The sequence below is a fragment of the Chelonoidis abingdonii genome, chromosome 2 (assembly GCF_003597395.2).
Source record: "Chelonoidis abingdonii isolate Lonesome George chromosome 2, CheloAbing_2.0, whole genome shotgun sequence".
Classification (NCBI taxonomy): Eukaryota; Metazoa; Chordata; order Testudines; family Testudinidae; genus Chelonoidis; species Chelonoidis abingdonii.
In genome coordinates this window covers 109,593,877-109,621,428 of record NC_133770.1, presented here as the reverse complement: position 1 = coordinate 109,621,428, position 27,552 = coordinate 109,593,877, and the positions used below count along the sequence as shown (strand labels likewise).

Sequence of the window (27,552 nt, the reverse complement as noted above, 5' to 3'; positions counted from 1 at the left end):
AGGGCCCGGTGGTGTAGACACCTATATTAACAGGTTGAGTTAAGGCAGCTTTCTTCGACCTAACTTTTTAGTGTAGACCAGGCCTAAGACTAAAAACATGAGAAAAGGCTAGTGACTTTGGATGCCCCATTTTGAGACAGCTTGGGCCTGATTTTCCCAAGTTCTGAGCACCCCCAACTCCAACTGAAGGAATTCTTAAACACAGTCCTACATTATTATTAACTGAAAAGTCAGGCCACAGCTCACTTTGTCAGATTTGGGTGTTCCTGTTTAATATGTTTCCAATGCCCCTAACTCCTCACAAATTCAGGTAGCTCCTGTCCACCATGATCATATAATTAATGACAGTGCCGGCCTGAGGATTTGGGTGAAGGAAAGTGAGATCATTCTTTATATGCAGTGAATCAGTTAAATATTGGAAAACCCAAAAGGGGTCAAGGAAAGAGGTTACAGGAATGGTGAGTCTCTACTATCACTATTCTCCTATTTTAGAACTTGAGCCCTGTCATGGAATCACAGAATGTCAGGACAAAGCACTTGACACAGTAAATGTTTCTAGTCTTATTAGAAACTATCACTCCTATATTTGTGCTTCAGATGGGCCTGTTCTTGGAATTAATTCCTCAACGCTAGATAGGACTGGTAAAGGCATGTCTCATCACTTTCATTGTTATCTGATCTATAGCTAATATACTTTCTACTCCTAATAAACAGTAGATTTTTTTTATCCACAACATGCAGTACATAAAACACTTGTTTTTAAATTCAAGACTCTCACATGACTCTTAAACAAAACTCTTGTTTAAATATCAAGACTCTCACATGGCTTTTCTTTTTATTACTAGGTTGACCAGTAAAGATTTTTTCACCTATTTATCCTGTTAACATGAAAAACTTTTTGGAATGCAAAGTTTTGATAAATGTTTCATTCTGACTTTGATTTTTTTTAAGTACATTTCAATAGCATCATCAAAACACTTAGGAAATGTCATCAAAACCAATATAGTCCTGATGAAAAGACATTTTCTGATTGAAAAACCAATTACATGAAATGTAATGTTATTTTAATCACATAAATGCCAGAAATTTCTGAATCAAGGTTTGCCATAGTAAGCTTGACTCTGCATTAGTTGTATATATTAATGACAAAAGTCTCATGAAATATTGGTCAAGGTAGTTCATTATTAACCAAATATAGAATAGTAGAAATTGCCTGCACTTTCTTTAAACAGAGACATATGTACCATTCTGTGTTACTCTGGGAAGGTTTATCAGTTCTATTTTTTTTTTTTAAGATTTTTTTAGTGTGGAGGGATATAATTTGCATCTTATTTCCCTCTCCTTCTCAACCCTTCTTCACCCGAAATTGCTGAAACTCCTTGTAATACTTGGCTTTGTAGACAGTATTTTTCAGTGATAGCACTCAAAACATTTTAGAAATCGCTATATTCGCTACATTAATTTTACCCATGGGGGAACTGAAACCCTGAAAGGTAAAATGATTTGACTGAAGTCTCACAGCAGGTCAGTGGCAGAGATGAGACTGGAACCCAACTGTCCTATCTCCCACTCTATGCCATATCCATTGTAAGGATTAGACCAATGTATTTTGGTGGGTCTGTGTGGATATCCCTGGTAAAAACACAAAAATGATGGCTCCACTGAAGAATGGCGAGAATCAATGGCAACATGAGATAAATGTAGAGTGTCTACTCCCCTCAACATTCACACAACAGAATAGTAGGCTTCTGTGAGTCAATAGGGGTAAACTTTCTTCTGGGAACACCCTGATATTAGTTAAATCGGAGAAGCATCTTCAAAGGAGGGTTTTAACTATAAGATCATGCATAGGCACCAACTCCATTAGTGGGTGCTCAGCACCCACTGGCAGCCCTGCTGATCAGCTCCTCCCCCACCCTCCCAGCAAATCCCACCTGCCGCAGATCAGCTGTTCAGCGGTGTGCAGGAAGCACTGGGGGAGAAGGGGAAGGAGCAAGGGTGGGGTTTTGGGGGGGAGGGGGCGGGGCAGTGACAGGATGAGTTGGGGTGGAGGTTTGTGGGAAGGGGTGGAGTTGGGGTGGGGTCTAGGGCAGAGCCAGGGTTGAGCATCCCTGGGGAAATGAGAAAGCCGGCACCTGTGAGATCATGGCAATTTTTTCCACTTAAAACAAATCCCTCCCCCTTTGTGGTGACCAAAATGATTCAGTTCAACAGTAGTACACCCCCACAACATGCAAGGATTTAATCCTTGTATGAAAGGTCTTTTGCTGAAGAAAGAACATCACAAAAAAACTTGTCTTTGAGCAGTGTCAGGCTCAGTGTTGTTGAACCCAAGGCATTTGTAGCAAATTCTCTTTGCTCAACCTCTCTATCACTGTTGTTTATCACTATGAGGCTGATAGTAAAACGAGCACCTGCTCTACCACATTCATTGTGATATTTGCCTAAATGTGTCAATATCCATGTGGCTTTTTGCAGGGGTAGCAGCCCCACTGGGGTCAGAATTATTGTCCTTTTTCCTTTTCACTGTGTGGTGAAGTTAGAATCTACTGTGTCTCATCAAGTAAATGGCTCACAGCTAGCAGGCAGTTTAACTTGATTAACCCAAGATGAATGTCACATCGTTTTAAGGATCATGCAGGATTATAGGTCTGGTGATAAGCACTTGCATTGCTGGCTGATTATGAATGTCACCATGAATCTGTGCTTGTGGGTCTGAGATTGGTGACCATGGAAGTTTTTTGCTAAGAAGGAGTGAGCCTTTTACTGGAGTTTCTACGGCATTCATTCTTCATATGAATCTTTCAGCTTGTAATATTGTGTACAAACCACTGGGAAACAATTTGTATTAATGCCACACACAGCTTATGGATGTTTTCATGGAGAAGGCTGCAAATGAGCAATATAGTTTTGCATATCTCAAATATATTTGGGACGGCTTATAGCTCAAGCCCTCCCATGTTCCTCTGAAGACCCTAATCTTATTCTTGATTAGCTAGAACCTGGGATTTGAGATTTCTGGTTGTTTATTTTAATGGTTAGATTCTAGACTATTTCAACGTGTAGTGTGAATTTAAAGATTTATCTCCTATTGGAAAGCTTCCTTCAACCTAACTTTTTAGTGTAGACCAGGCCTAAGACTAAAAACATGAGAAAAGGCTAGTGACTTTGGATTCCCCATTTTGAGACAGCTTGGGCCTGGTTTTCCCAAGTTCTGAGCACCCCCAACTCCAAGTGAAGGAATTCTTAAACACAGCCCTACATTATTATTAACTGAAAAGTCAGGCCACAGCTCACTTTGTCAGATTTGGGTGTTCCTGTTTAATATGTTTCCAATGCCCCTAGCTCCTCACAAATTCAGATAGCTCCTGTCCACCATGATCATATAATTAATGACAGTGCCGGCCTGAGGATTTGGGTGAAGGAAAGTGAGATCATTCTTTATATGCAGTGAATCAGTTAAATATTGGAAAACCCAAAAGGGGTCAAGGAAAGAGGTTACAGGAATGGTGAGTCTCTACTATCACCATTCTCCTATTTTAGAAGTAGAACCCAACTCTGTGCTAGGAGATCAAATATAGTTACCAACATTTTAAAACAGTGTATCAGGAGAATATTCTCCAAATAAACCTGAGACCTCTGGGCTGCCAACCGCTGGAAGATTTTGTAGACATTCTGGTGAGTTTTAGCTCTTATCCTCTATAATGCTCTAAAAATGTTTCTTTATATTTTTTCTTATCTTGGATTTGAGTGTTATTCTTTCTATGTGTGTTATCACAGTACTTTCAAGACACATTAGACTTTGGTATTGTACCTTACTCATTTGTAATTTGAGCCTAATAAGATTTACAACACTAGTGCCCTATATCACATAGACTCTTTTAGGAATTGCTAGCGGAGTGTTTACAGTGGTGACATAAGTTAATTGTTAATACTGTTGTTGCAAATTAATGTGTTACTGTTTCCTTACAACGTTGGTCTCTGAAAATTTATATGTTCTACCAGTTGTACAATTAACTCGAATCAGGACTGCAGTTTTTTGTATAGAGGTATAGCATATTGGATACCTCAAAGGTTGTTTAATTTTGTAGTGAGAAATTGTAGTGCCAGATTTGATGTTTGAAATGTTTGGATTTTTGTTAGTAACTTTAGGGTTTGTGGAAAGAGTTTTATAGATAGAAACAAAAGAGAGAATTTTTGTTGCTTAGATTTATACGGCCTTAACAGGCACTAACTGGAAACATTGCTGACAGTCTCAGCAGTGAGGTCAGGGAATTAATTAACATAAGGAATTAATTTCTTTGTCACCCCTAGAAGTGAGAGTATTGAGTCACCTTGCTGGGGCAGTATGGGAAAGCTTGCATTGCCACTGCCCGTGCTGTTCCTGTCCTGTGGATAAAGAGAGGACTTTGGTCTCCAGAAGCTTTCAGAGGCACTAAATTCACCTGAGATTTTTCTTTCTAAATTAAGAAAGGAGGGAAATTATTAAAAAAAAAAAGGGAGAAAAAAAATAAAATAAAAAAAACAGACTCAGAGGACCTGGGAATTCTAGACCTGACAGCCTAACTTCAATACCTGGAAAGATACTGGACCAAATTATTAAACCATCAGTTTGTAAGCACCTGGAGGATAATAGGGTAATAAGGAATAGCCAGCACAGATTTGGCAAGAACAAATCATACCAAACCAACTTAATTTCCTTCTTTGGCCTAGTTACTGGCCTAGTGGCTAGGGGGAAGCAGTAGATGTGATATATCTTGGTTTTTAGTAAGCTCTTGATATAGTATCACATGACATTCTCATAAGCAAACTAGGAAAATGTGGTCTAGATGAAATTGCTATAAGGTTGGGGTCACATTTTTGGGGGCAATCCAGGGGTTGTCACTGCCTGCCCTGTAACTCTGGGTGCCTTAAGTACTCTGCTACTGTGGCTCACAGCCTGGACACCAACAGCCACCAGATAAATGTGCAGTATCCTGAGTATCTGTGTGCTGTGCAGCCCTGGGTCAGTGCTCTGACCCCAGCAGCCTGCCACAACACACCAGTCCCACCCTGGTTTCCACCAGCCTTGGTTAATCCTGACAGGAGTGAGCCCAAGCACATGTCCAGTCTCAGATTTTCCCCGAAGGGTCTGCTCTGTGGTGTTTAGACTTTTCCTGGTCCACTCAGAGAAATAATAAATGCATTTACTCCTTTCATGAGTCAATACCCATTGTATTCCACATTAACTGAAGTTCACAATTCCTTCCATTCAAACACAGCACTGAATTGCTTTAGATTAAAATAAAACAAGTTTAACAACAGGACATAAATTAAGTGATGGCAAATAAGAGATAAAGGTGTAGAGATGGTTACAAGCAAGTAAAAGTGAAAACATGCATCTCAGAGTCTAAAATTTAATCTAGCAAAGTACAGTCTTTGTTTGTTTAAGACAGTTTCTCTCACCAATTATTCTCTGTCCAGCATGGCTGACAGTCTACTAGGGCCTTTCACAGAAGTATGAGGTGCTGGTTTCCCTTGTTGTTTTAGGTGAAAAATGAAGATGGACACTCTCTATGTCCCTTATATTTCCAAAGAATTGTCTTTTTTTCTCAAAGTTAGGAAGGTCTCCTGGGATTCAGTCTCCAGTATATCCATGGGGTGCAGGAGCCATGTTAATGCTCTGTCTCTTGTGTTCGGGCTTGAGACAACCCCGGCTGGTTTAGCTTGATAGCTCTGTTTATGGCTAATATGTAAATTGAAGTAAATGCCCCTTCCCTTGTCTAGGTCAGACTTGTCCTATCCTATCACCTTTACCTAGACTAGGATATCTTAGTCTTAAATATTTTCCAGTGACATTATACAGAGAGAATTCATAACATCATATAGAAGGTTAACATGTGCATTTTACAATATTATTAATTACCAATGGGTTATTTGTTTTCAAATGGCACCCTACAAGGCACATTTTGTACAAATATCATTGAAGTCGTGTGTAAGGTTTGAATACAGAAGTGCTTAGGATCACACCTCTCCCCTTACAAAACTGCAGTAGGATCAGCCCTGGCTGAACCATGGGTCAGAACCCTCCTGCCCGGACAAGGCATCAGTCGCAATATTTTCTTTCTCCTTAATATGTACAATCTCCATGTCATATTTTTGATGCTTTAGTGTAGTAGCTTACAATTAATGCCTTTGGTTCTGTGTCCTCAGACTAATGGAGAATGGTCAGTTAGTGCCCTGAATTTCCTGTTAAAATGATAGGTCTGTAACTGCTTGACTGCCCACATTATGGCATAACATTCCTTTTCTATGAGAATAGCTCTGCTTAGTGGGTATCAGTTTCTTGCTTAAGAAAGGAATGGGGTGTTTTGTTACTTCCCCGACTTCATTAAAACATCACCTAGCCCACTGTCTGATAGATCTCTATAGAGTTGAAACATTTTGTCAAAATCTACACTGGCCAGAAAAGGCTTTTCAGACAACATTTTCTTGACCTGATCTTGACACATTTAAGCTTCAGAAGAAAAAAAAAGACTAAGAGGTGAGGGGAACCTGATAACAGTCCTCAAATAGGTTAAGGACTGTTATACAGAACATGGTGATGAATTGTTGGTGATGAAGTAATGCACTTAACCTGCAACAAGGGAGATTTAGGTTAGATATTAGGAAAAACTAAACTTTATAACTATGATCATAGCTAAGCTCTGGAATAGGCTTCCAAGGGAGATTGTGGAATCCCCCTCACTGAGAGTTTTAAAAAAGGTCAGATGAACACCTGCCAGGGATGGTCTAGGTTTACTTGGTCCTGCCTCAGTACAGGGGGCTTGCTGACTTCTCAAGGTACCTTCCAGCCCTACATTTCTATGATCCTGTGGAGTCCAGGTCTCTGAATCCTAATCCTTACTGTCCTTGATAATCTTGAACATATACTGAAAACAGGACCATTTCCTTGATGTCTGAATGTACCATTATGATAATTAATGGTGACATTTCTTGTCCAACACAGGTGACCCACTGGCACAGTCCATACTTTTTTGCCTACTTTCCTACAGCCAGTTCCTTCCCAGCTCTTCTTGCTGATGTATTGTCTGGTGGCATAGGATGCATTGGCTTCTCCTGGGTAAGTTGACCGTGGCAGATATTGCTGTACAACTCAAAGACCTATCCTGCAAAGACCTAAGCATGTGAATAATTTTACTTGGGGTAAGCAGTCCATACTGAAGTCAGTGGGGCTACTCATGGAGGAAAAGTTACTCATGAGCATAAGTGTTTCATAACAACTAAGGAATGACTCTGATAATGACCTGGAACCTATGAAAACTTTCTATCCAAAAGATGGAGGGCGGGGGCGGTAGTGATAAAATGGGAGGAAACACACTGTCTATTCTCGTTTCCCAAAAGGACAGTACCAGTCACAAAAATGAGCTCGCAGTAGCTTTACCATCACGATATCCTATTATTAAAAAAAAAATGTTGTTTCTATGTGAAAGCAATAGAGGACAGAGAGTAATTAATTGACAGTATAGGAGGTAATAGTGAAATGACTTTACCGAAAATTTTGTCAGATACACAATGTAAACAGAAAAATATTGGTTTTCGTCTAATCTCTTTCATGTATATTCATTTTAGGTGTCACAAATAACAGCTCATTTAAAAAAATTTTAAAGCGAAGTTACTTTTAAACTAAGTGTTCTTCAAAACAAGATGTTATCCTGAAGACAAGGTTTTCTAAGATGAGTGGTGATAGAAGGAAATAGAGGCTCCTGTGTTAAAATAAAATCACTGATGGAACTGGATTACCAATGGTTTATTGAGCCTTTCAACTCTAGATCATTCACTTGAATTCAGCCCAAATCAGCAGGGACTGGAAGTTGTTAATGACAAAATGGTTGTTTGCTGGCCTATGTGACTAAGAGTTGATGAATTCATTCAGTTCTCACTGGGATAATGGCCACACTAAAAAAATCGTCATCATGATTGGCAATGTGTAAGGCCATAGAAATTGCATTACTCTCTCAGCCCTAGGAATGGTCTTCTCAGACAGAAGTGAAACAATATGTCCAGGCCACCTGGCAAAACCTGCATTGCTGCCTTTGTTCTCACCCTCTTGCACTATCAGCCTGGGAGCTTTCACTGCACCACAATTCACTTACAAATTAAAATAAACAATGAAGTGATCTAATAAACTCTTCATTGATCAGTTACTATCCAGCAGTGAGAAGATAGGGTACTATATTAGGACCCATTCTGCCACTCTTATTCACAGACAACGGTATCCTAGTCTATATTAGTTCTTGTACCTTCCTCATGACCATAGTATCTGAGCACCTTCCAGTAGTGCAATAAGTGATGTAACTAATATCTGTCACATATGGTTCACTGTCTCTCATCCTCTCCCCATGAGGAGAATTGTGTGTGTAGTGGACTGTTTTGTTTTTGGTTTGAGGGATTATTTTAAAAATTGATGTCAGAGGGACTATTCAGGGTAAGGCACTAAGTGAGTAAGTGTGTCAGATGCAGGCTATTAGTTTGACATTTGACAGTCATGTGTAAGCAAGAATGTGGTACATTGATCTTTCAGTATAGTAGGAGTACAGTAGGGTCACCACCTCATGTGAGCACTACATGGCTGCTACCTCATGCAATTTCTCCTGTGATTACTGCCACGCTGTGGTCCCACCAAGCTTTCTCCACTCCCCACTACTAGAAAAGGAAGGAGATAAAGGAGCTTCCCTACTCTGAACTGCTGGCTGGGATGACTCTTCACTGACACTCTCCTACCTCCTCTGCAGCTTGCTTCCATGATCTATACAATGTGCCAGGTTGGGCAGAACACGGGGACACAAATGAGCTCCCCTAATCTAAGTGTAGGGAAATACTTGTGGGGTCTCCAGGAAATGTTTGCACTGCACACTCAGCCCAGTTTCTGATGCAGGTTTGAGCCCACCCCCTCACCCACACACAAATCTGTCTGACTCAGGTCAGCAAGCACTCAGGAACCAGGTCCTAGGACCCTACTACAGGGATGGATCAGAGCATGAGTCCCACTAAGACTTAGGTCCAAGCCCTGTCATTTTGCAGTGTGGACTCAGGTCAAGCCACAGGCCCATGTCAGAAGGTCTGTGTAGTGCAGTATGAACACAATAGCACAGCTGTGAGACCTGGGTCTGGCAACTGTAAACTCAAGTTTACAATGCAGTGTGGATGCTCAAGCATGGACTTGGAAACACTAAGTCCACAAGCCCAGGTTCCAGAGACATACCCTCAGAGACCAATGTTTGGCAACTGTTGGTAAATGTTAAATTTTAAAAGGCAAGCCACTGCAGTTGGTTTATTCCCATTGTTTCATTCCCCAATATAGGCTGCAAGTCCTGCTTGCACAGAGCTGGAGACAGTCATGCTGGATTGGCTGGGAAAGATGATTAATTTGCCTGAAGAGTTTTTAGCTGGGAAGGATGGAGAAGGTGGAGGAGTCATTCAGGTAAGACAGAATGAGAAAACAGACCATGCAGTGAACATGCATGTCCTCGTTGTTTAATAAAGCCTTCAAACCAAAGCATTAACAAAGGGAAGATCAAAGTGTTTCTGCTTTGTTGAACCCTTTCAGATTTAATAGAAATAGAAACAGGCTGTAAGAACGAGCATAAGCCTTTATACAGAGAAACTTTGCACATGATTATTATTTACAGCTAGGAGATCAACATCCTTCTGCTTCCAATGAAGGCAATGGAAGTTTTCCCCTTCACTTCAGTGGGAGTTAGAAAGGGTTGCTGCAGTCACACTGCTATTTTTAATGCACTAGCTTGCTCAGATGAGAATTACACCTCCCAGCTGCAGCGTGGATGTACCCTAAGAAATCTCATGATTTCAGGATGGAGCGTGGACAGGTACATGAGGGGTGAGTTGTAATTGTTCAGGGTACCTAAACTTTGCACTCTTATACAAGCTGGTGTTCTCATTATCAAGTGTAACCTTACCTTTGAACTATTAAGCCTTAAAGACTTTTCTTTGTTATGGATACTGTATTTACACTCTTAACTCCATCTTGCAGAGATTTTTTTTTTTTAAACTGAGAGTTTTCTTTATTGGGCAGTTTATATTAAAGTATAGCTCAGTGATACCCTGATATATATTTCTTAGCGTGGAGACTTGGCTCTGGTCAGTACTAGAGTTGCTACCTTTAGCTCAAGCAAATACCAAACTAAACACTACTCTTAGCCCTCTTTGTCTAGCAATTCTCTCCCAGTCTGCACTAAGTCCTCACCGTGTGAAAGGTGATAGCATGAGGATATGAGGCTGGCTCTCCCCAATGCACTGTTGTTCTTTTCCTCCTAGCTGTGCCTCCTTGTTTGGTGACTTTACGTATACAGTATAGGCACCAACTTTCTCCGGCACTGGTGGGTGCCCCCACCCCTTTCCCTGCCCCTGTCCCCACCTCAACTCCACGTTTTCCCTGACCCTAGCCCCACCCACATTCCAACCCCATCCCCAAAGTCCCCGCCCTAACTCTGCCCCCTCTCTGCCCTATTGAATCTCTTCCTCAATCCCCGCCCCGGCCCTGCCTCTTCCCCCAGCATGCCGTGTTCCCCCTCCTTTCCCTCCCTCCCTGCTCTGCCCTGCGAATCACCTGTTTCATGGCTCAAGCGCTGGGAGGGAGGGGGGAGAAGCAGGACACGGTGGCACACTTGTGGAGGAGGCAGAGGTAAGCTGGAGCAGGGAAGGTGGGGAGAGGAGATGCCGGTGGGTGCTGAGCATCCACTAATTTTTTTCCATGGGTGCTCCAGGGCTGGAGCACCCATGGAGTCGGCACCTATGGTATAGGGGGAAACCGACAATGAGGGATTAAATGATTAACTTGGTGAGGTGGGGGGGAGCACTGATTTAGCAGACCATGTATTGGTCTGGGAGCTTTAATCTCTCTCTCTCCCTCCCCCCCTCCCAGGGCAAGTCACTTAACCTACCTGAGTCTCAGTTTTCCCATCTGTAAATTATATCTGTAAATTTACCTGCCGTGGGAGGGTTTTGAGACACAATGAATACATCTCAAGCACTTTGAGATCCATTAGTAAAAGATGCTGTGTAAATCCAAGTAATGTTAAAGTTACATAGTGTGGCAAAGTGGTAACAAAACTCAGAAATACTTGTCTCCCCTCCTTCTCCATCCAATAAGGCACACACTTCTCCCATGATATCTAGACTCTCCTACAAGATCTGACATTTGAGGAAGGATGGCTTTGTCAGTAGGGAAGTGGCTTGGGAGTCAAGAAATTTGGGTTCACTTCCTGGCTCTGCCACAGAGTCCCTGGCAAATCTCTTAGACTATCTTTATAGTAGAGCTAGACTTACTTGTGTGCTAGCATGCTAAAAATAGCAGTATAGCTGTGGCAGCACAGCTAGATGCCCAAATACCCTTCTTGGGTTTCAGATGGAACTATACTCAGCCTGTCCTACCACAGCAGCTATGTTGCTATTTTTAGCACGCTAACTTGATCAGAGTTAGCATGGGTATCTCTACCTGAGCTGGAAATTACATCTTCAGCTCCAGTGTAGACACAGCCTTAGTCTCTCTGTGCCTCCATGTCCTCATCTGTAAAAAAGGAGGATTATTGCCATTCCATAACTCACAGGATATAGGAACTCTGATGTCAGAATGACATATGGGCATTAGCAAACTGACATTCAAGTGGTATGAGACTCCTAATGTGTACACAAACTACTTTTAATAAGTAAATCAAAGCCTTGCATGTCAAAGGAAGCAGTTCTCAATGTAGCTAACAGAATAAAACCAAAAAAGGAGTTTCTTGCTCAATTTATTTTTTTCAGCTATGATTGCATGATTTTTAACCCTCCTATCTCACAAATGCTTCATTCAACCTGCCACAAGCTCTCCAGGAAAATTATACTCTGGCATAAGATCCCACATGTATCCCTGAAAATTAATGTTTACTTCATGACATTAGGGTATGGTTAAAAAAAATTTGCACTGGAAAGCAATGTTCCCTCTATTTTTTTTTCCATCTATGTGCAGAATAAACATTATGTACACCAAGGGATTTGCACCACCAGTAGAAACAAAAAAACTAGATATAATATATAGTTTTAAAAAAGGTACAGGTTAGGCATTTTAGAACTCACACTTAAATTTAATTCTTTGAGTAGTAAGAAAAATAAAAATTATGAAATGCATAGACCAGTCAAAACACTAAAACAACACACTTTGAAAGAATAAAATTACAGAGAATATATGCGCATTGCAGGAAATACTAAGAAATAACAACAACAACAAGACAAGTATGTATTGGGAGGTGAGTATGAAAGAGACTGTGTGTGTGTGTGGCTGGCTGGCTGACTGGCTGCTGGGAAAGTTTCTGAGAGATGCCGTGTGCTGTCTCTTTAAGGCACTCACTGAAAGCTGTCTTGCTCTTGCTCTGCCCTGAACCTTGTCTTCCCGCCCCTGTTCTGTGGAGATGGGGTACATGGGCAGGGGGGAGAGAGAGAGAGAGAGTGTGTGTGTGTGTGTGTGAGAGAGAGAGAGAGAGAGACTGAGACTGAGACTGCCAGCTGGCTGCTGGGGAAGTCTCATGCACAGTTTCTTGAAGAAAGGCCAGAGGCTTGAGTCATTCAGACATCAGACCACAGCAGCTCCGAGTCCTGAGCCAGGCTGTCTCCTCTCCCCTGATCTCTGGAGATGGGGTACAGGGGCGGGGGACACCCTGACATCAGCACTTCCCTCACCCTTCCATCTCTGCACAGCCAGCAGGAGGGTCATGGGAACAGCTGAGGAGCAACATGGCTGCAAAGCAGCGGAAGGAGGGGCACCTGAACACACACTGACAGATGTGCGCAGCTCTGCTCATCAACTGTGTGGCACCTGAGTGTCTCCTGGGCAGCCACCCAGCTGCGCAGCTTAGAGTAAACACAGCTGGAAAGCTAGCTTCAGCCTAGCCTGTGAAAAGACTAGTGGTTCTCCAGAATAATCCAGATTTTAATCACTTTCCCCACCATTTCAAAATCCAGGTGCCTCTGAGGCAAATTGTGGCTTTTTTGTTGTTGTTGGTTTTAAATGAAGGTGAATTTAGTGCAGGTGAAAGGTGATAGATTGACAGCCCTGAAGGTACAATGGTTACAACACAGGGTGTAGAGCTGGTTGGGATTTTTCTGTTTGAAATGTTTTTTGAATGATGTGATTTCAGCATAACTGAATTTTTTCATGGGTGGCTCATGCTCCTATTCTTTGAGCTGAGCTCTCTGGTTGGACTACATATCCCATGAGGCAGTGAAGTCTTCTCTTCTTGTTGAACAGACATGGTCCATCATGGGAATCATGTGATTCCATAGTACCTCATGGGATGTAATCTGGCCAGGGAACCTAGCCCACAGAGGAGAAAGGAAGCATGAGGCACTTGAACTACAACTTCTAGGAAGCACTATATCTACTTAGGGGGACACAGACTATTGTAAAACCAGTATGAAATTAAATGTTTTTATTCAGTCCAACACAGTGAAATGAGCCATTTTGATCCAGGGATGTTAAAATATTTTATTTTGACAGAAAATGTCAAAACAAAATATTTTGAATGGGAAGTTTTTAGAAGTTTCCATTCCAGGCAAACTTTTATTTCAACTGTGTGTTCCAGTGCAAGGTAAAAACAAATGGAAAAATATTGGAATTTCTCTTGGAATGGAACTTGCTATTTTTGTCATAGTGTAGCTGGCAGACAAAGCAACTGTTTAATGCCAAGCAGTAATGCTACGTGGTACTTTAGCATTTGGGAGTGAAGAACAACTTCAGGTTGAACCTACATGAGGATTTTGAGTCCTAATTATGAGCACTAAAGCTCTGTGAAAAGGGTTGAAAAGGTTTTCCTTAAACTTAACTCAGAAACATTCAACATTTTGTTACAGGCTATTTCTAAAATGTCCACTTATCAAAGAAGAGCAAGAAGAGCACCATAAGTATAGTAATAGAAGAGAGTATACAAGATGTCCACCATATCTAACAGAGCAACGTATAGTATAGTAGAAAGTCCACTGACAGGATCATTTGTTAAAGAAACAAATATGATTTTAATAAATACACTTTATGCAATAAAATGAAATATGTAGGACTAAAATGAAGCTGTTTATAATTAGAAACTAAAAGGTATAATGAAATTAAATAATCTAATTAGCAGACTAAAACTCCAGTGCACCAAAAGGCAAAAATCTATTAAAAAGTTGACCTGCTAAATCAGAGGTAGGCAATCTATGGCACACGTGCCGTGTTCGGCACATGAGCTGATTTTCAATGGCATTCACAATGCCGAGGTCCTGGCCACCGATCTGGAGGGCTCTGCATTTTAATTTAATTTTAAATTAAGCTTCTTAAACACTTTAAAAACCTTATTTATTTTACATACAACAATAGTTTAGTTATATATATAGAAAGAGACCTTCTAAAACTTTCAACTGTATTATCAGCATGCAAAACCTTAAATTAGAGTGAATAAATTAAGACTTGGCACACCACTTCTGAAAGGTTGGCGACCTCTATGCTAAATGAATATTGGTTACAATTCCCATATAACAAAAAACAAAATCCAGACAGCAATAAATGCCTCTGAAGGGATAGACCTGCTGGTTAGTATGTGTATGTAACAATATGTTGTGTTTCAGAAGCTTCTCCATTAATGCTTGTTCTCCCTTCAAACTCACTAGTATCTAGTGTGACAAAGTTCCTCCTCTACCTTGGTGGGTCCTGCGCTTATTGGCGGATTTGCTCACCTCCATAGATTCACCATGTGGGTTAGGAAACAGCCCAGAGACTTTCCCCTCTGGTAGAAGCCACAGTCCAGGTCAACTCCTCCTGTGTTTGATTAGCAGTTGGGAGGTTTGGGGGGAACCCAGGCCCACCCTCTATTCCGGGTTCCAGCCCAGGGCCCTGTGAACTGCAGCTGTCTAAAGTGCCTGCTGGTACAGATGTATGACAGCTGCAATTCCCTGGGCTAATTCCCCATGGCCTCCTCCCAACACCTTCTTTATCCTCACCACAGGGTCTTTCTCCTGGTGCCTGATAATACCTGTACTCCTCAGTCTTCCAGCAATATGTCTTCTCACTCTCAGCTCCTCATACCTCTTGCTCACAGCTCCTCGCATGCACTCCACAAACTGAAGTGAGGTCCTTTTTAAACTCAGGTGCCCTGATTAGCTAGCCTGTCCTAATTGATTCTAGCAGTTTCTTAATTGGCTCCAGGTGTCTTAATTATCCTGCCTGTCTTAATTGGTTCTAGCAGGTTCCTGATTACTCTAGTGCAGCCCCTGCTCTGGTCACTCAGGGAACAGAAAACTACTCATCCAGTGACCAGTATATTTGCCCTCTATCAGACTCCTGTACCCCACTGCTCTGCGTCTTTCACACTACTCATAAGATCTCCTCAGTCAAAAATATACCTAACACAACTACTTAAAGATAGTCAAGATTTTCGGCTCAAATGTGTTGTCCTCACTTACACCAGGGTAGATTCAGAGTTATTCCAGTCCAACCCCAGTGTTAGGATGACTCTGTGTTTTGCATGTACGCGAAACCAACCTTTCTTCATGGGTCTCAACAGCATCAATTTTGTTCTGACGACAGCAGGCAATTATGGCTGTTGTTTATCAGCAGCAAATGTCGCCCTTCCCAACTGACAACACTTGATGGCCTGTAATTTTGCAAGATACTGAGGATCATTCAAATTTAGGAATTGAAAGTGAACTTCGTGCTGCCGCTTGAGATGAGGCAATTTGTGCTGCTGATCCTCTTGGTCTTGAAACAATAATGATACAAGTAAGAGAGGGCTCGGCAAAGATAACGTGAATGTGAAGTTGCCAATCATTCCTGATGCAAACACCAAACGATTATTGCAGTTTTATATAAACTAAGCCTGTGAAAACTGGCTGTTAATTACATTTGAAAGCCCAGATCAGTACAAAACACTTTCTTGCTGTGCACCAGGTGGCACTTGAAAAAGCCAAAAGATGAAAAAAAATTTCAGCTCAGGGCTCTGGTGGACACGAGCATCAGCTCTCGCCAATATTTCTTCCGTCTCTTGAGCCTGCTCACCATGGCAACCTTTGTTTGCTTGCAATAAGAGGAAGGTATCATCACTGTTCACTTAGCATAGAGTGTAGCTTTAAAGAAAAAAAAAGCGCTTTTAAAAAGAGCAAGAATAAAAAGCAACCTTTTCACTAGAACTTGTGTGAACGTGCAACGTATGCAACTCAGTTTTGCCTTCTATATAAACAGATAAAAACTTCATTTCCCTTGTGTATTACAAAGGTTGTTTCTTCTGCAAAGAGAGGGATTTTAATTCTGAAAGTAAACAGAGCCCCCAGATAGATAAACACACTCAATCTACAGTCCTTGGCATGGAAAAACAAACCCTGAATTCACGATTTTGATAGCAACAATCAAGGAACTAGAGAACAAAGGGAATATTTTTCAGAATTATTGGTAAAAGACTTTACTTACACAACCCATCAAGATCTCCATGCATCAATTTAATTATGAAAAAGTGATTATTAGCTAGCTATAAATAGGTTTGGCAGATTTCAATTTTGGGTCTTTTTGTAATTTCAATGGATAATATTGTTTATTTTTAAGCATTTTCAATTTAATCTATTTAATTTCTCATAGTTGTGGGAAATTTTGTGGGAGGTCAAACAATAGTGGAGTTAGACCGTAATTATTTCATGACAGTGGACTTTGCAATTCAAAAAGTTAATGCTTTATAAATGTTAAAACATAAATTATCAACATCACATGTCAAACTGTACAAAAAAAATAATCTTACATCAACCTCTAAGTTCTCACACAGACTTTTTCTTACTTTGTCTATTTGTAAACTTCTGTTATTGATGGAAATATTTGTGTGCGCGCACATGCATGGATGCGGTCATATTAATGTTTACCAACACTTACTGATAAACATTTCATCCTTCCATGTCTAGTAATAAAGTTTATTTAGTAAAACCAGAGCTTATTTTAGGATCCATCTTTTTTAGGTACTTATATGGCTCCATTACCATATTACCTGAGTATCTTGCAGTCTTTACTGTAGTTGGCCTCACAACACCTCCATTCTACATTTGAGAACTAAGGCGAAGGGAAACTAAATGACTTATCCAAGTTCACACAGACAGTCTGTGGTAAGTTGCCAAGTCTCCAGCTAGTGCTTTAATCATTGGCTCATCCTAAACTAACTAGTTAGGAACAAGACCACTCCTTAAATACTGCAAGTGCCTAAAAGATACTAAATGTTTCTACAAGTTCTTACCCATTTTATTGATGAAGGAAACTGAGGCACAGAGAGGCTAAGGCCAACTGACTGTGTTGCACCCAAGTTTGAAAACGACAGTTTAAGTGACCAAAGATGATGCAAATGTGTGGCAGAGCCAGGGCTTGAAGCCAGGTTTTCTGAAGCCCAATTCTGTACTCTTGTTACCATGTTGTACTGAAAACAATGTAGAACAGTGGTCTCCAACCACTTTACACACACGATCACATTTTGAATTTAAGTGCAATCCAGGATCTACCCCGCCCCTTCCCCAAGGCTCCACCCCTTCCCCGAAGCCCCACTCTGCTCACTCCATCTCCCTCTCTCTGTTGCTTGCTTTCCCCCATCCTCACTCACATTCAACAGCCTGGGGCAGCGGGTGGGAGTTCAGGAGGGGGTTGGAGTGTGTGTGGGAGCTCTGGGCTGGGCCTGGGGCAGAGGGTTGGGATATGGGGGGGGAGGTGCAAGCTCTGGGAGGGAGTTTGGATGCAGGAGGGGGCTCCAGGCTAGGGCAGGAGGGGATGTGGGCTCTGGGAGGGAGTTTGGGTGCAGAAGGATGTATGGGCTGGGGCAGGGGCTTGGGGTGCTGGAGGGGGTATGGAGTGCAGCAGGTGGTATGGGGTGCTGGCTCTGGGAGGGGGCTCAGGACTAGGGGTTGGGATGTGGGCTCCCATCGGGCGGCACTTACCTCAGGTGGCTCCCAGTCGGCCGTGCAGAGGGGCTAAGATAAGCTACCTGCCTGCCCCAGCCCCACACTGCCCCCATAAGGGGCCAATGTGCCACGCATTCCTGGCAAATCGGAGCTGCAGGGGCAGGGCTTGCAGGCAAGAGCAGCATACCAGGACTCCTGCTCCCCCCGACCTCTGCTTCCACCAGGGCTGCAGGGGCATACTGGCCGCTTTCAGGAGTGGCGGCCCCGCAGCAGCCCCGCAGCACCACCAGGAATTTTTCACTGCTGGAGACTGCGATAGACCTGGAGAGTCTCCAGGATCGACCAGTCCATCACGATTGACTGGTTGGTGACCACTGCTGTAGAAACACTATGGTAAGGTGCAGTGGTTTGGAAAAGTAACATAGAACAGGGTAGTATTTTTCAAATAAGAGAGATGCATGTATATTGGACAATGTTGCCTTCTAATAGCATTTGCCCAATAAACAGGTCAGCTGATCATGTTCTTTGTAAAGGTTATATATTTTTTAAAATTATTTTCTTTTGAGAAAGTCAGTATTGTTAATTAGATGCTATCACATTAGTCAAGTCTGCCTGACCTCTTGTAATACAAAGGCTAAGGGCCTGAATTGTCAAATGCTTGCAGATCTGAGTACTTCTTTATGCTCAAAAGTAGTCCCATGGGTGCTGAAATATCCTTGTGATAAGCACTTCAGAAATACCTTTCTTAAGAAAAGGCCTGATGAAAGACTAGACAAATGTTCTCTGCAGAACATTTAAATTACTTGCTGCTGTATACATGGCCCATTCCTGCCTGCACCTATGCATTGGTTCATCTCCAGCCCTAGAGGAACCAGGCCATTTCCACACCTATTTTTTCTGACCAAAATGATAGGGTGGTTTATTTTCTTTTGAGTCTCTAAATTCCTCCTAAACCACCTCCTTTTGGAAAGACTGTGAATTTGGTGGGTCTTCTCCTCTATTCAAAAGCTGGTCTCCTTCTTGCAGAGGAAGGTGTTAATTATTTTCATTGGAATGGCTGGTGGGAAAGAGTTATTCAGTGAGCAGCCATCACCTATGCTTTGACAAGAGTATGGCTTTTGGAAGATTGGGAAGAGGACCAAGCATGAACTGAGAGAGGAAGCATGGTCCTGTGTTTGGGGCACCAGTCTATGACTCAGACGTGCATTAATTCCATGCTCCACCCAAGTCTTCCTGTGTGATTTCAGAAGCCATTTAGTTTCTCTGTGTTTCAGTTCCCATGTGTAAAATGGGATTCTAGTTCTTTATTACCTCAAAGGGGTGTTGTTCATTTAATACATTAAAGAATGTGACATGCTCAGATGCTATGGTGATGGGAAGCCATGTAAATCCCATTGCTATGGGACTGAGATGAAATGGGCCCTGGCTGCAGCAAAAATGTTGTGTAACCCCCAAGGAGATTACCTTGATTCCTGGGGCTCTGTCTGCAGGCAGCTCAGGGGGAGCCAAGGCAAACTCAGAGTCTGCCCGACAGCCAATAGGGAGTGAGATGGGAGAAGCCATTTTTGAGTCAGTCTGGAGATAGACAGGGGAAGGGCAGGACTGGCTGTGTGAGGAGCTGGTGAATCCAGGCCTCCATGCAGGTTTCCCTCTGAAAACTAGCCTCTAGGGACCTGAAATCAAGATCCTTCTGCTGGGCTTTTCCCTCTCCACTGATGACTCCCAGTTAGTAGAGTTTTGCAGGGAAACTTCCCCACCCAGGCTGAGTTAGTCCTGCAGCTCCCTAGGTGAGACCAGTCACCACATGGTCAGCTCTGCTCTGGCTGCTGGTCAAGGGCTGCTGCCTGCTGTGTGTGTCTGGATGTTGGGCTAGAAAACTACAGTTTGCATTTTAGTACAGTTGTATAACCTGCACCTTGAGCCCTACACCCTTTTATGGTGAGGGGAAGCAGCATGATTCCTGCTTGAAGAGGATCCCTGCCAGCAGAGATCAGCCCCTCTGCAGTGACCGAGGAGTCCAGAGTCGTCTCTGAACCTGAGGATCATTCATGGAGTTTGTGAGTGCACCATCTTTTAGTTAGTCAATCTGGGAATTTGTTTTGAGGACCCTCTACTCCCTGAACTGTGTCCTCAAGCCAGGGAGTAAGGGTTTGGGGAGTTTGTAACCTGCTGTATGTTAAACCTGTGGAGGGATATACCACCTTCTCCCACTTGGGAGTCCTTTGGGCTGTACTGAACCGAGTCAGCCACACTGCTAAACCACTGCAGAGAAGAATTTTGTGGTCATTGGTCATCAAGGGCCCCAACAAAGTACACGTGCCAATGGGACATTACTCTTACATTTGCTACCTCAAGTCACGTGACTGGGGAAAGTCACAGGTATTAGCAGCATGGGCACCGGTGACCCTAAAAATAGTGTTTTACCCTGTTATGTATATTTGTCTCCTGTTGAATATAATTATTGTGTTGAATATAGTGTATGTGTTTGTGTTATTTCTTAGAAGTCTCCAACTATCTGGCAAGTAAGTGGCTGTTACCCTGTGGTTAGAGTTTTCCTCTCAAGCTACCCTCGTGACCCTGCCAGGAAGGGGCGAAGTGGGTGGAGGCACTGCCAAATAAATTCATAGGAAAAAATAAAAAAGATACACCCTGGTGAGTGGGTGGCAGTATCCAGAAAAACCCAGATCTGTCCATCAAAACCTGTAAGCAGATTAGCATTAAAGAAGGTGGAGAGGGGGCACTACAGTTATAACCACTGGAAAGACTTTCTTCCACTCCTCACATAAGGAGAGATCTTCCTTACTCCTCCCAGACCCGAGTCCTTGATCTGTCTCCCTGACACCAGAGCAGAGCAGTCAGATGTGCCCTGAGCTGCCCTTTGCTAGTCTGCACCTTCCTCGGTGCTCCACCCAGCTGAACCTGGGGCCTGGATTCCAAGGAGTTTGCCTTAATCCACCCCTGCCAGCTGTCTAATCGCATAAATCCAAACACCCTGCTCCCGACCCCACCCATTCCCTTAGGCCCTGCCCTTGCCCCATCCCTTCTCTGAGGCCCTGACACTCGCTCACTCTAGCCCCCCTCCCTTGGTCACTTGCTCTCACCCATCCTCACTCAAGTTTACCAGGCTGGGGCAGAGGGTTGGGGTGCGGGAGGGGGTGTGAGCCCTGGGCTGGGGGGTGTGGAGTGTGGGATGGAGCTCCTGACTGAGCCTGAGGCAGGGATTTGGGGTGCAGGAGGGGTTTTGAGGTGCAAGCGGTGAGAGTGAGTTTGGGTGCAGGAGAGAGCTCCAGGCTGGAGGAGGTGGTTGGGGTGCAGCAGGGGTGTGGGCTCTGGGAGGGAGTTTGGTTGGGGGGGGGGCTCAAGGCTGGGGCAGGGGGTGAGGCTGCAGGCTCTGGCCTGGCGGTGCTTACCTTGGGTGGCATGTCTAACAGGAGCTCCTAGGATCAGGGGTGGCCACCCGACTCTGCATGCTGTCCCTGCCCACAGGCACCACCCCCACAGCTCCCACTGGCCGCTGTTCCCTGTTCTCAGCCAGTGGGAGCTGCGGAGTCAGCACTCGGGGCGGGGGCAGCGTGCAGAGACCCCTCCTGGTTCCCCCTGCACCTAGGGGCTGCAGAGACATGCTGGCGACTTCTAGGAGTGGTGCAGAGCCAGGGCAGGCAGGGAGTCTGCTGTAACCCCGCTGTGCCACCACACTTTTAGTGACTTAAAATCTCCTGGATTGGCTTCGGAAGCCTCTGGGTGATCAAGCTCAATTCCGGGAGACTCCCGGCTAAACCGGGATGGTTGGAAACCCTACTGCAGGGGGATGTAGATAAGACATTTTCCAAGTGGAATTGCATTTGGAAAATCCTTGGAGCCTGATCCTGCCCCCATTGAAGCTGATGGTAAAACTGTCATTGACTTCAATTGGAGCAAGTTTGCAGTTTTTTTTAAAGGTTCGTAAGATACAGATCATGGCTGGCCCTTGGGCCCTTAGGCCTGATCCAAGGGTGAGAGTTAAGGGTAATAGGATCCAAGAATCTCTTGATGCCAATTGGCCATTCTTTATTTCATTGACAATTCTTTATTTCATGTGTGCACTTTAGATAGAGAGTGTTTATCAAATCTTTAGTAAGGTAGCCAGCGATACTGAATCAGAGTCTTTATGCTTAATGAGTTCTCTTCCAGTCAATATATGGCTTATAACAATAAACTTCTTGTCCCAGGAAATTATAATTACTATACGGTGCCACAATTTTCATAGTTCTTCACAGAAATAAGAGATGTGGTCAGATTCCGATCTCAGTTACACTCATTTAAATCCAAAGCAACTTAATAGAAAGTTACTCTGTGGTTATGCTGATGTAATGGAGATGATCAGTACCTGGTCCCTGTCTTGAATGGGGACACTCTTCCTGCAATCAGATCCTTGTGCCTGTGTGTTCATTGATGTCAGTGGGGATCTACAAAGGTGCAGGGGTTTGCTTGTAAAGAGCTGATTCCAAGACTGGAGCCTAAATCACCCAAACATAGAAAATGAAGAAAAAAGTGAGGAAAGGAGAGGCAAAGGTTAAATTTATTGCACAGTTTCTTAAACATACAGTTTTTCTGACACAATCTTAGGTGCACATTTGTGTCTATCTTGTAGCAATGCTTCTTACTATGCATGTGGTATAAGAGTTCTCAAATGATTCCATATTGTACCATTTACTTTTGTACAGCTTTCACTCTGAGGCAGATCTTTAACATGTAACATTTTGTTTTCAGTAATTCTCCCTCACGTAATACGTAGCTTTGGTTTTGAAGCTTCCTTCACTGTGTCCCATGGAGTCTCTCTTCTCCATCATAGGGCAGTGCCAGCGAGGCTACTTTGGTTACATTGCTTGCTGCCAGAACAAAAACAATCAGATGTGTCCAATCAGAAAACCCAGAATTAACAGAGGCAGACATCATGAGCAAGTTGGTGGCCTATGCATCTGATCAGGTGAGTACATCTAAAAATGACACTGAGAATTACTCTTCTTGAAAAATGCAGTCACCCTGCTATACAGGTTACTTAGATTGTAAACTCTACGGAGTAGGGATCATCTTTTCATTCTGTGTTTGTGCAGCCCCTTGCACATTGAGGTCCTGGTTCATGACTGGAACTCCTAGATGCTACCACAATATAAACAATAAATAATAACAACAGGTGAAAGCATTGTACTATGTGTTACAGATTAACAGCCCAATGTTGCCTCCCTTCCTCACATTGAGTACTTCTTTTACTCTGCAAGGAATCCCATTGTAGTGGATGAAGATACTGTTTGTGGAATAACGTGCTAATCAACATGAGAAAGTGTGGCCAATAAACTAACTGATTTGAATGTTGACACACAAAAAGCTGCACTGTATGAGTTATAAATATACCAAACTTGGTACCTGAAAAAACTGCAATTGGTTTAAAATTAAGCCTACTAAAATCTGAGTGTATCAATCCAAGTTTGCCCAACATAATCCCTGTTTTCTATCTGCAACCAGTATTTTGCAGATTTAGTTAAACTATGAATTCTCAGCATGGCCAGGATCATGAAAAGCTTCTACCATGCATGAAAGCAAACTTTGGCCTTCCGGTTCAGCTGTGCTTGCATTTTAAAATGGCTAATCCTAACAAAGGGGGCCAGGCAATGTCACTTCTTCCAATAAATATGACATTTTATTATCTAAATGTCAGTGAGATAGCAGGAATGTTCCCACTACTTGATATTTAGTTTGAACTAATCCACTTGTTACACCGCATTAAAATGGCCAGACTTCAGGTTTCTCTGGACTTTACCATCCCTGTATATTAAGAAACAATGTAATTTTAAAAGGGCACCGGCTCTTTGCTGAGAGTGGGCAAGGGGTGTATTATAAGGCCATGTGTGGGAACAGTCAGGATGTGAGAAGTGGGGAAGGATCCTGATGATTTTTAAAAGCCATGATACAATTGGTCCTTTTTCTCTTTGGAGCTCTAGAGCGTGTGCTGTGCAGATTTCCACACACAGAGCCTTAAATCTAATGTACTACTAAGCAGAGCCCCGTTGTTTGTCTTTCTTTTTGTTGTAAATGGCTGATCTGAAATGGAGACTGACAGCCCTCTGTGCCTGCTGAAGGTCAGGGGATTTTCCGTCTGCAGAAGGATTCGCCTTAAGACATGGCTGACCTTTCAAAGCTGAGCTTGCTGCTCCTTCTGCATTAAGAACAGACCTGTGTGACCCACTGCTCAGTAATCCAAAAGGAATGAAAAACTGAAACAGCCTCCTGTGAGGGAGACAATGCATGTATAGACAAACACAGTGCAAGACGGGGTTGGGGGGAGGCTAAAAGCATGTCAAGTGCGTTCCTGCACAAGATACTTTGCATCTTATCAAACCCATTGTCCCTCAGGAAAATTCCATTGCAGAAATAGGGCCACTGCAGTAAATGGGAGTTTGGCATTGACATCAGTAAGTGCAATATGTAGACCATAGAGTAAATACCGGGAAATGAATATTGTCATGTGTAGCAGGATCTGTAACTAATTTAGCCGGGGCTAAATTAAGTCTTGGCATAAGAGGGCACAACTCGCATTGACTAGAGATTTTAGTATGGACAACCCCAATTCTGTTGCATTGTGGATCTCATAAAATATTACATATGGTTTGTTAGAATTAAAAACAGGTTTCTGTGGAAGGTTCATGTTTTAAAATCCACCCATTTAATTGCAGGCCCATTCATCAGTGGAAAGGGCAGGATTAATTGGTGGAGTGAAGATTAAAAATATCCCTTCGGATGATAAATTCACTGTTCGCGGATCAGCCTTAAAGAAGGTTTTGCATGAAGACAGAGCTGCTGGTCTTATCCCATTCTTTGTAAGTACTGGCTTTCACAATCTTACCTGTGGATTTACTGCATCTGATAGGCCACTTTTAAGATGACCAGATGATACTGTATGTAATGTAGGAACATACAGATCAGCACAGTAGTTGGAATATGAACATTCCATGAATGTTCTACACGGTACATGAACTTTGCATACAGTCTTTTTTCCCTCTTTTTAAATGGGTGCAAAGGACCAGAGAAGAAAAGAAAATAACTGAATTCCTTAGGCACTACGGAGGTTTAGGAAACATTTCTTTGCACATATGGCAACTCGTGTGTATAATGGATTGCCAAATAGAGGCTGTGTCTTTGAATAGAACTAAAGCAAAGAGAGAAGATGCATTTAAAGGGAGGGAGGATGTTAGACTAGACAGGTGGATTGATGTGGGTGAATATCTTGGCTTTCTTCTGTCCTGAAATATTATGTTATAATCTTTTACATTGGACTTCCAAACTGCAATTGTCACAAATGTGTGTATTTATTTTTGAGTTTATGGATTGCATGTAGGTGCATGTCAAAAAAAATATATAAAATCAACACCCAAAATGACACAATGTCAAACTGAAATATCAGCAAACAGTCAGAACCCCTCCCAAACCACCAGACTCAGTGCTACTTTAGCAAATAAATAAGCCTCGCAGTGTGCCCTGAACATCAGCAAGGTGAGGCTATATCAGACGGTGTGTGTATGTGTGTGTGTGAGAGAGAGAGATAGAAGACTGTATCACCTTTCAATAAGATGACAAATGTCAGTAATGAACTGTAAGTCACCGCTATTGACATTAACATTATTTTCCTTTCCCATCAGAATTCATGTATAGTGAACTGTGTTCATACTATGTGATCTTTCAGATTGAATACAGTGTCTTTTTAAAGTGTAGTAACTTTGAGTGACTAATGAAAAATAGCACTTTCTCATTCAGAGGATCTGTTCCTTGTGTAAATTCAGAATATCATGCAATCACTTTCACCTACAATAAGTTTTTAGTACATTTTTTCTCCTGTTAGCCCTGAAGAGTTACTACCGCTGAGAGAGTGAACTGGAGTCTGTTATCATGCATCAACATAATTGTTTGCTAATTTCCAATAATTTATACCTGGCAAATCTGCTGAAGACAATGGAGCTGTACAGGTTTATGTACAGAGAGCGTAATATGGCCAGTAGAACTTTTATCAGTAGTGGTGGCAGTGAAGGGTAAAGCCCATCTTGGCTCTCACAGTCCAAGTTGAGTCTACAGGGCTGGCAGTTAGAAAAGCTGGCAGTTAGAAAAAGTCGTGTCTTGTCATCTGAAGAAATTTGATATGGTATTGTGTGCAAGCCCACAATACCATTTTTACACAGCTTCTGTTCAGAGCAGTCTTGTTTGATTCAGAGTAGCCTGTACTTTGTCTTCTCTGTTTACTTAAGGTAAAATTTTCAAAAGGACCTATGTGATTTAGGCTTCTAAGTCCCATTATCAAAAATGATTTAGGAACCTAGGTGTCAGTGAAAGTCAGTCTGAAGTCACTTTAGAAAATTGGACTTAAAACTTAAATCACTGGACACTTTTGGAAATCTTATCCTTTGCTTGCTTGCTTGCTTGTTTGTTTGATTTATTTTGATTGCCTTGGGCTCTGACTTTGTGGTATGTTAAAAGACCCTGGCATGAGCACAACAGATGTTTCACAAGTGTAAGGGGATGCTGTTTTCTTGCCTTGGAGAAAAGGAATTGAATAATCTTGATGACCAAGTGAATCCCACCGATTGCCTTCTAGTGGAAATAAGACTCTTGTCCAAAATGAAAGCACCATCACTAAGGCTGCTCACATGAATTTACTTGTGCCATAGAACCTGCTGCAGAAGAAATGCATTTGTAATGGAGATCTCAGTTCCTTCCACTGGGGCAAATTCAGCACAGCACATCATATAAGCAATTTTTATATGCAGCTGGTTTGGTTTGGTTTAACAAGTATATTAGGCTGTTCTGATTTTTTTTTTTAACAGCATGCTTCAGTGTTTTGTTTCTGCATGTGGTTTACACACTGCAATTCTGCATCATTTCTCCATGTGCTGTCAAAAAATTAATTGAGTTGCTTTGTTGCTCGAACCTCATCTATACACCCACAATGGAACTCTCCTCATAAATATTCACCATCTATTAATTTTTGCAGCTGTGGGAAAGGGAAATCAAATAATCTGTTTACAGATTCAGTGACACTGTTACAACTGTATGTTGTCTCCACTGGTTGCTTTGCTGTGCAATACAAGCCTTGAAAGAAAGCATAGGCTAAGCCTGAGTTAATACGGACAGTGTCAGCCCTTCCATTTATTTGTATAAATAAAACATCTCAGCGAGGATTAGATGAGATCTTATTATCCTTTACTGCTGGCCTCCTAACTGAAAAGGTATGCTCATTCTCTCTCATACTGGGCAGTAGCCCATGCACCCCATTCGTGCTCCCTTTTCTGCTCTTCAAGTTCTTTCATTCTTGAGTAATTTGGGGCTATTTTATTTTGTTCCTGTGACAAAGATACGCACGTTACTAAGGAAACACTTTCCACCACCTTATTACTCACCTCTTCTTCACTGATCTTTCTCTCAAGAGGGAGATGCAGTGTCAAAGCAGAAAGTTCTGCAAAAGGAACCCTGATGGAAAAGAGTTTGTGACAGCATATAGATCCTTCCATATCTACACTTACAAGCTTACAGTAAGATCTCTCGTTAGCCGTGTTATGCCAACGGGAGAGAGCTCTCCCTTGAACATAATAAAATCAACTC

The 27,552-nt window shown here is 42.5% G+C and overlaps 1 protein-coding gene across 1 annotated transcript in view; it reads left to right on the top strand.

Moving 5' to 3' along the window:
- Window positions 1-27,552, top strand: part of DDC (dopa decarboxylase) — an 82,890-nt gene that overhangs the window by 9,934 nt on the left and 45,404 nt on the right. The window contains exons 3-6 of the mRNA XM_032800296.2: window positions 6,989-7,102; window positions 9,344-9,463; window positions 22,760-22,894; window positions 24,639-24,782. Of these exons, the coding sequence (XP_032656187.1) occupies window positions 6,989-7,102; window positions 9,344-9,463; window positions 22,760-22,894; window positions 24,639-24,782 (513 nt within the window). The remainder of the gene's footprint in view (window positions 1-6,988; window positions 7,103-9,343; window positions 9,464-22,759; window positions 22,895-24,638; window positions 24,783-27,552) is intronic.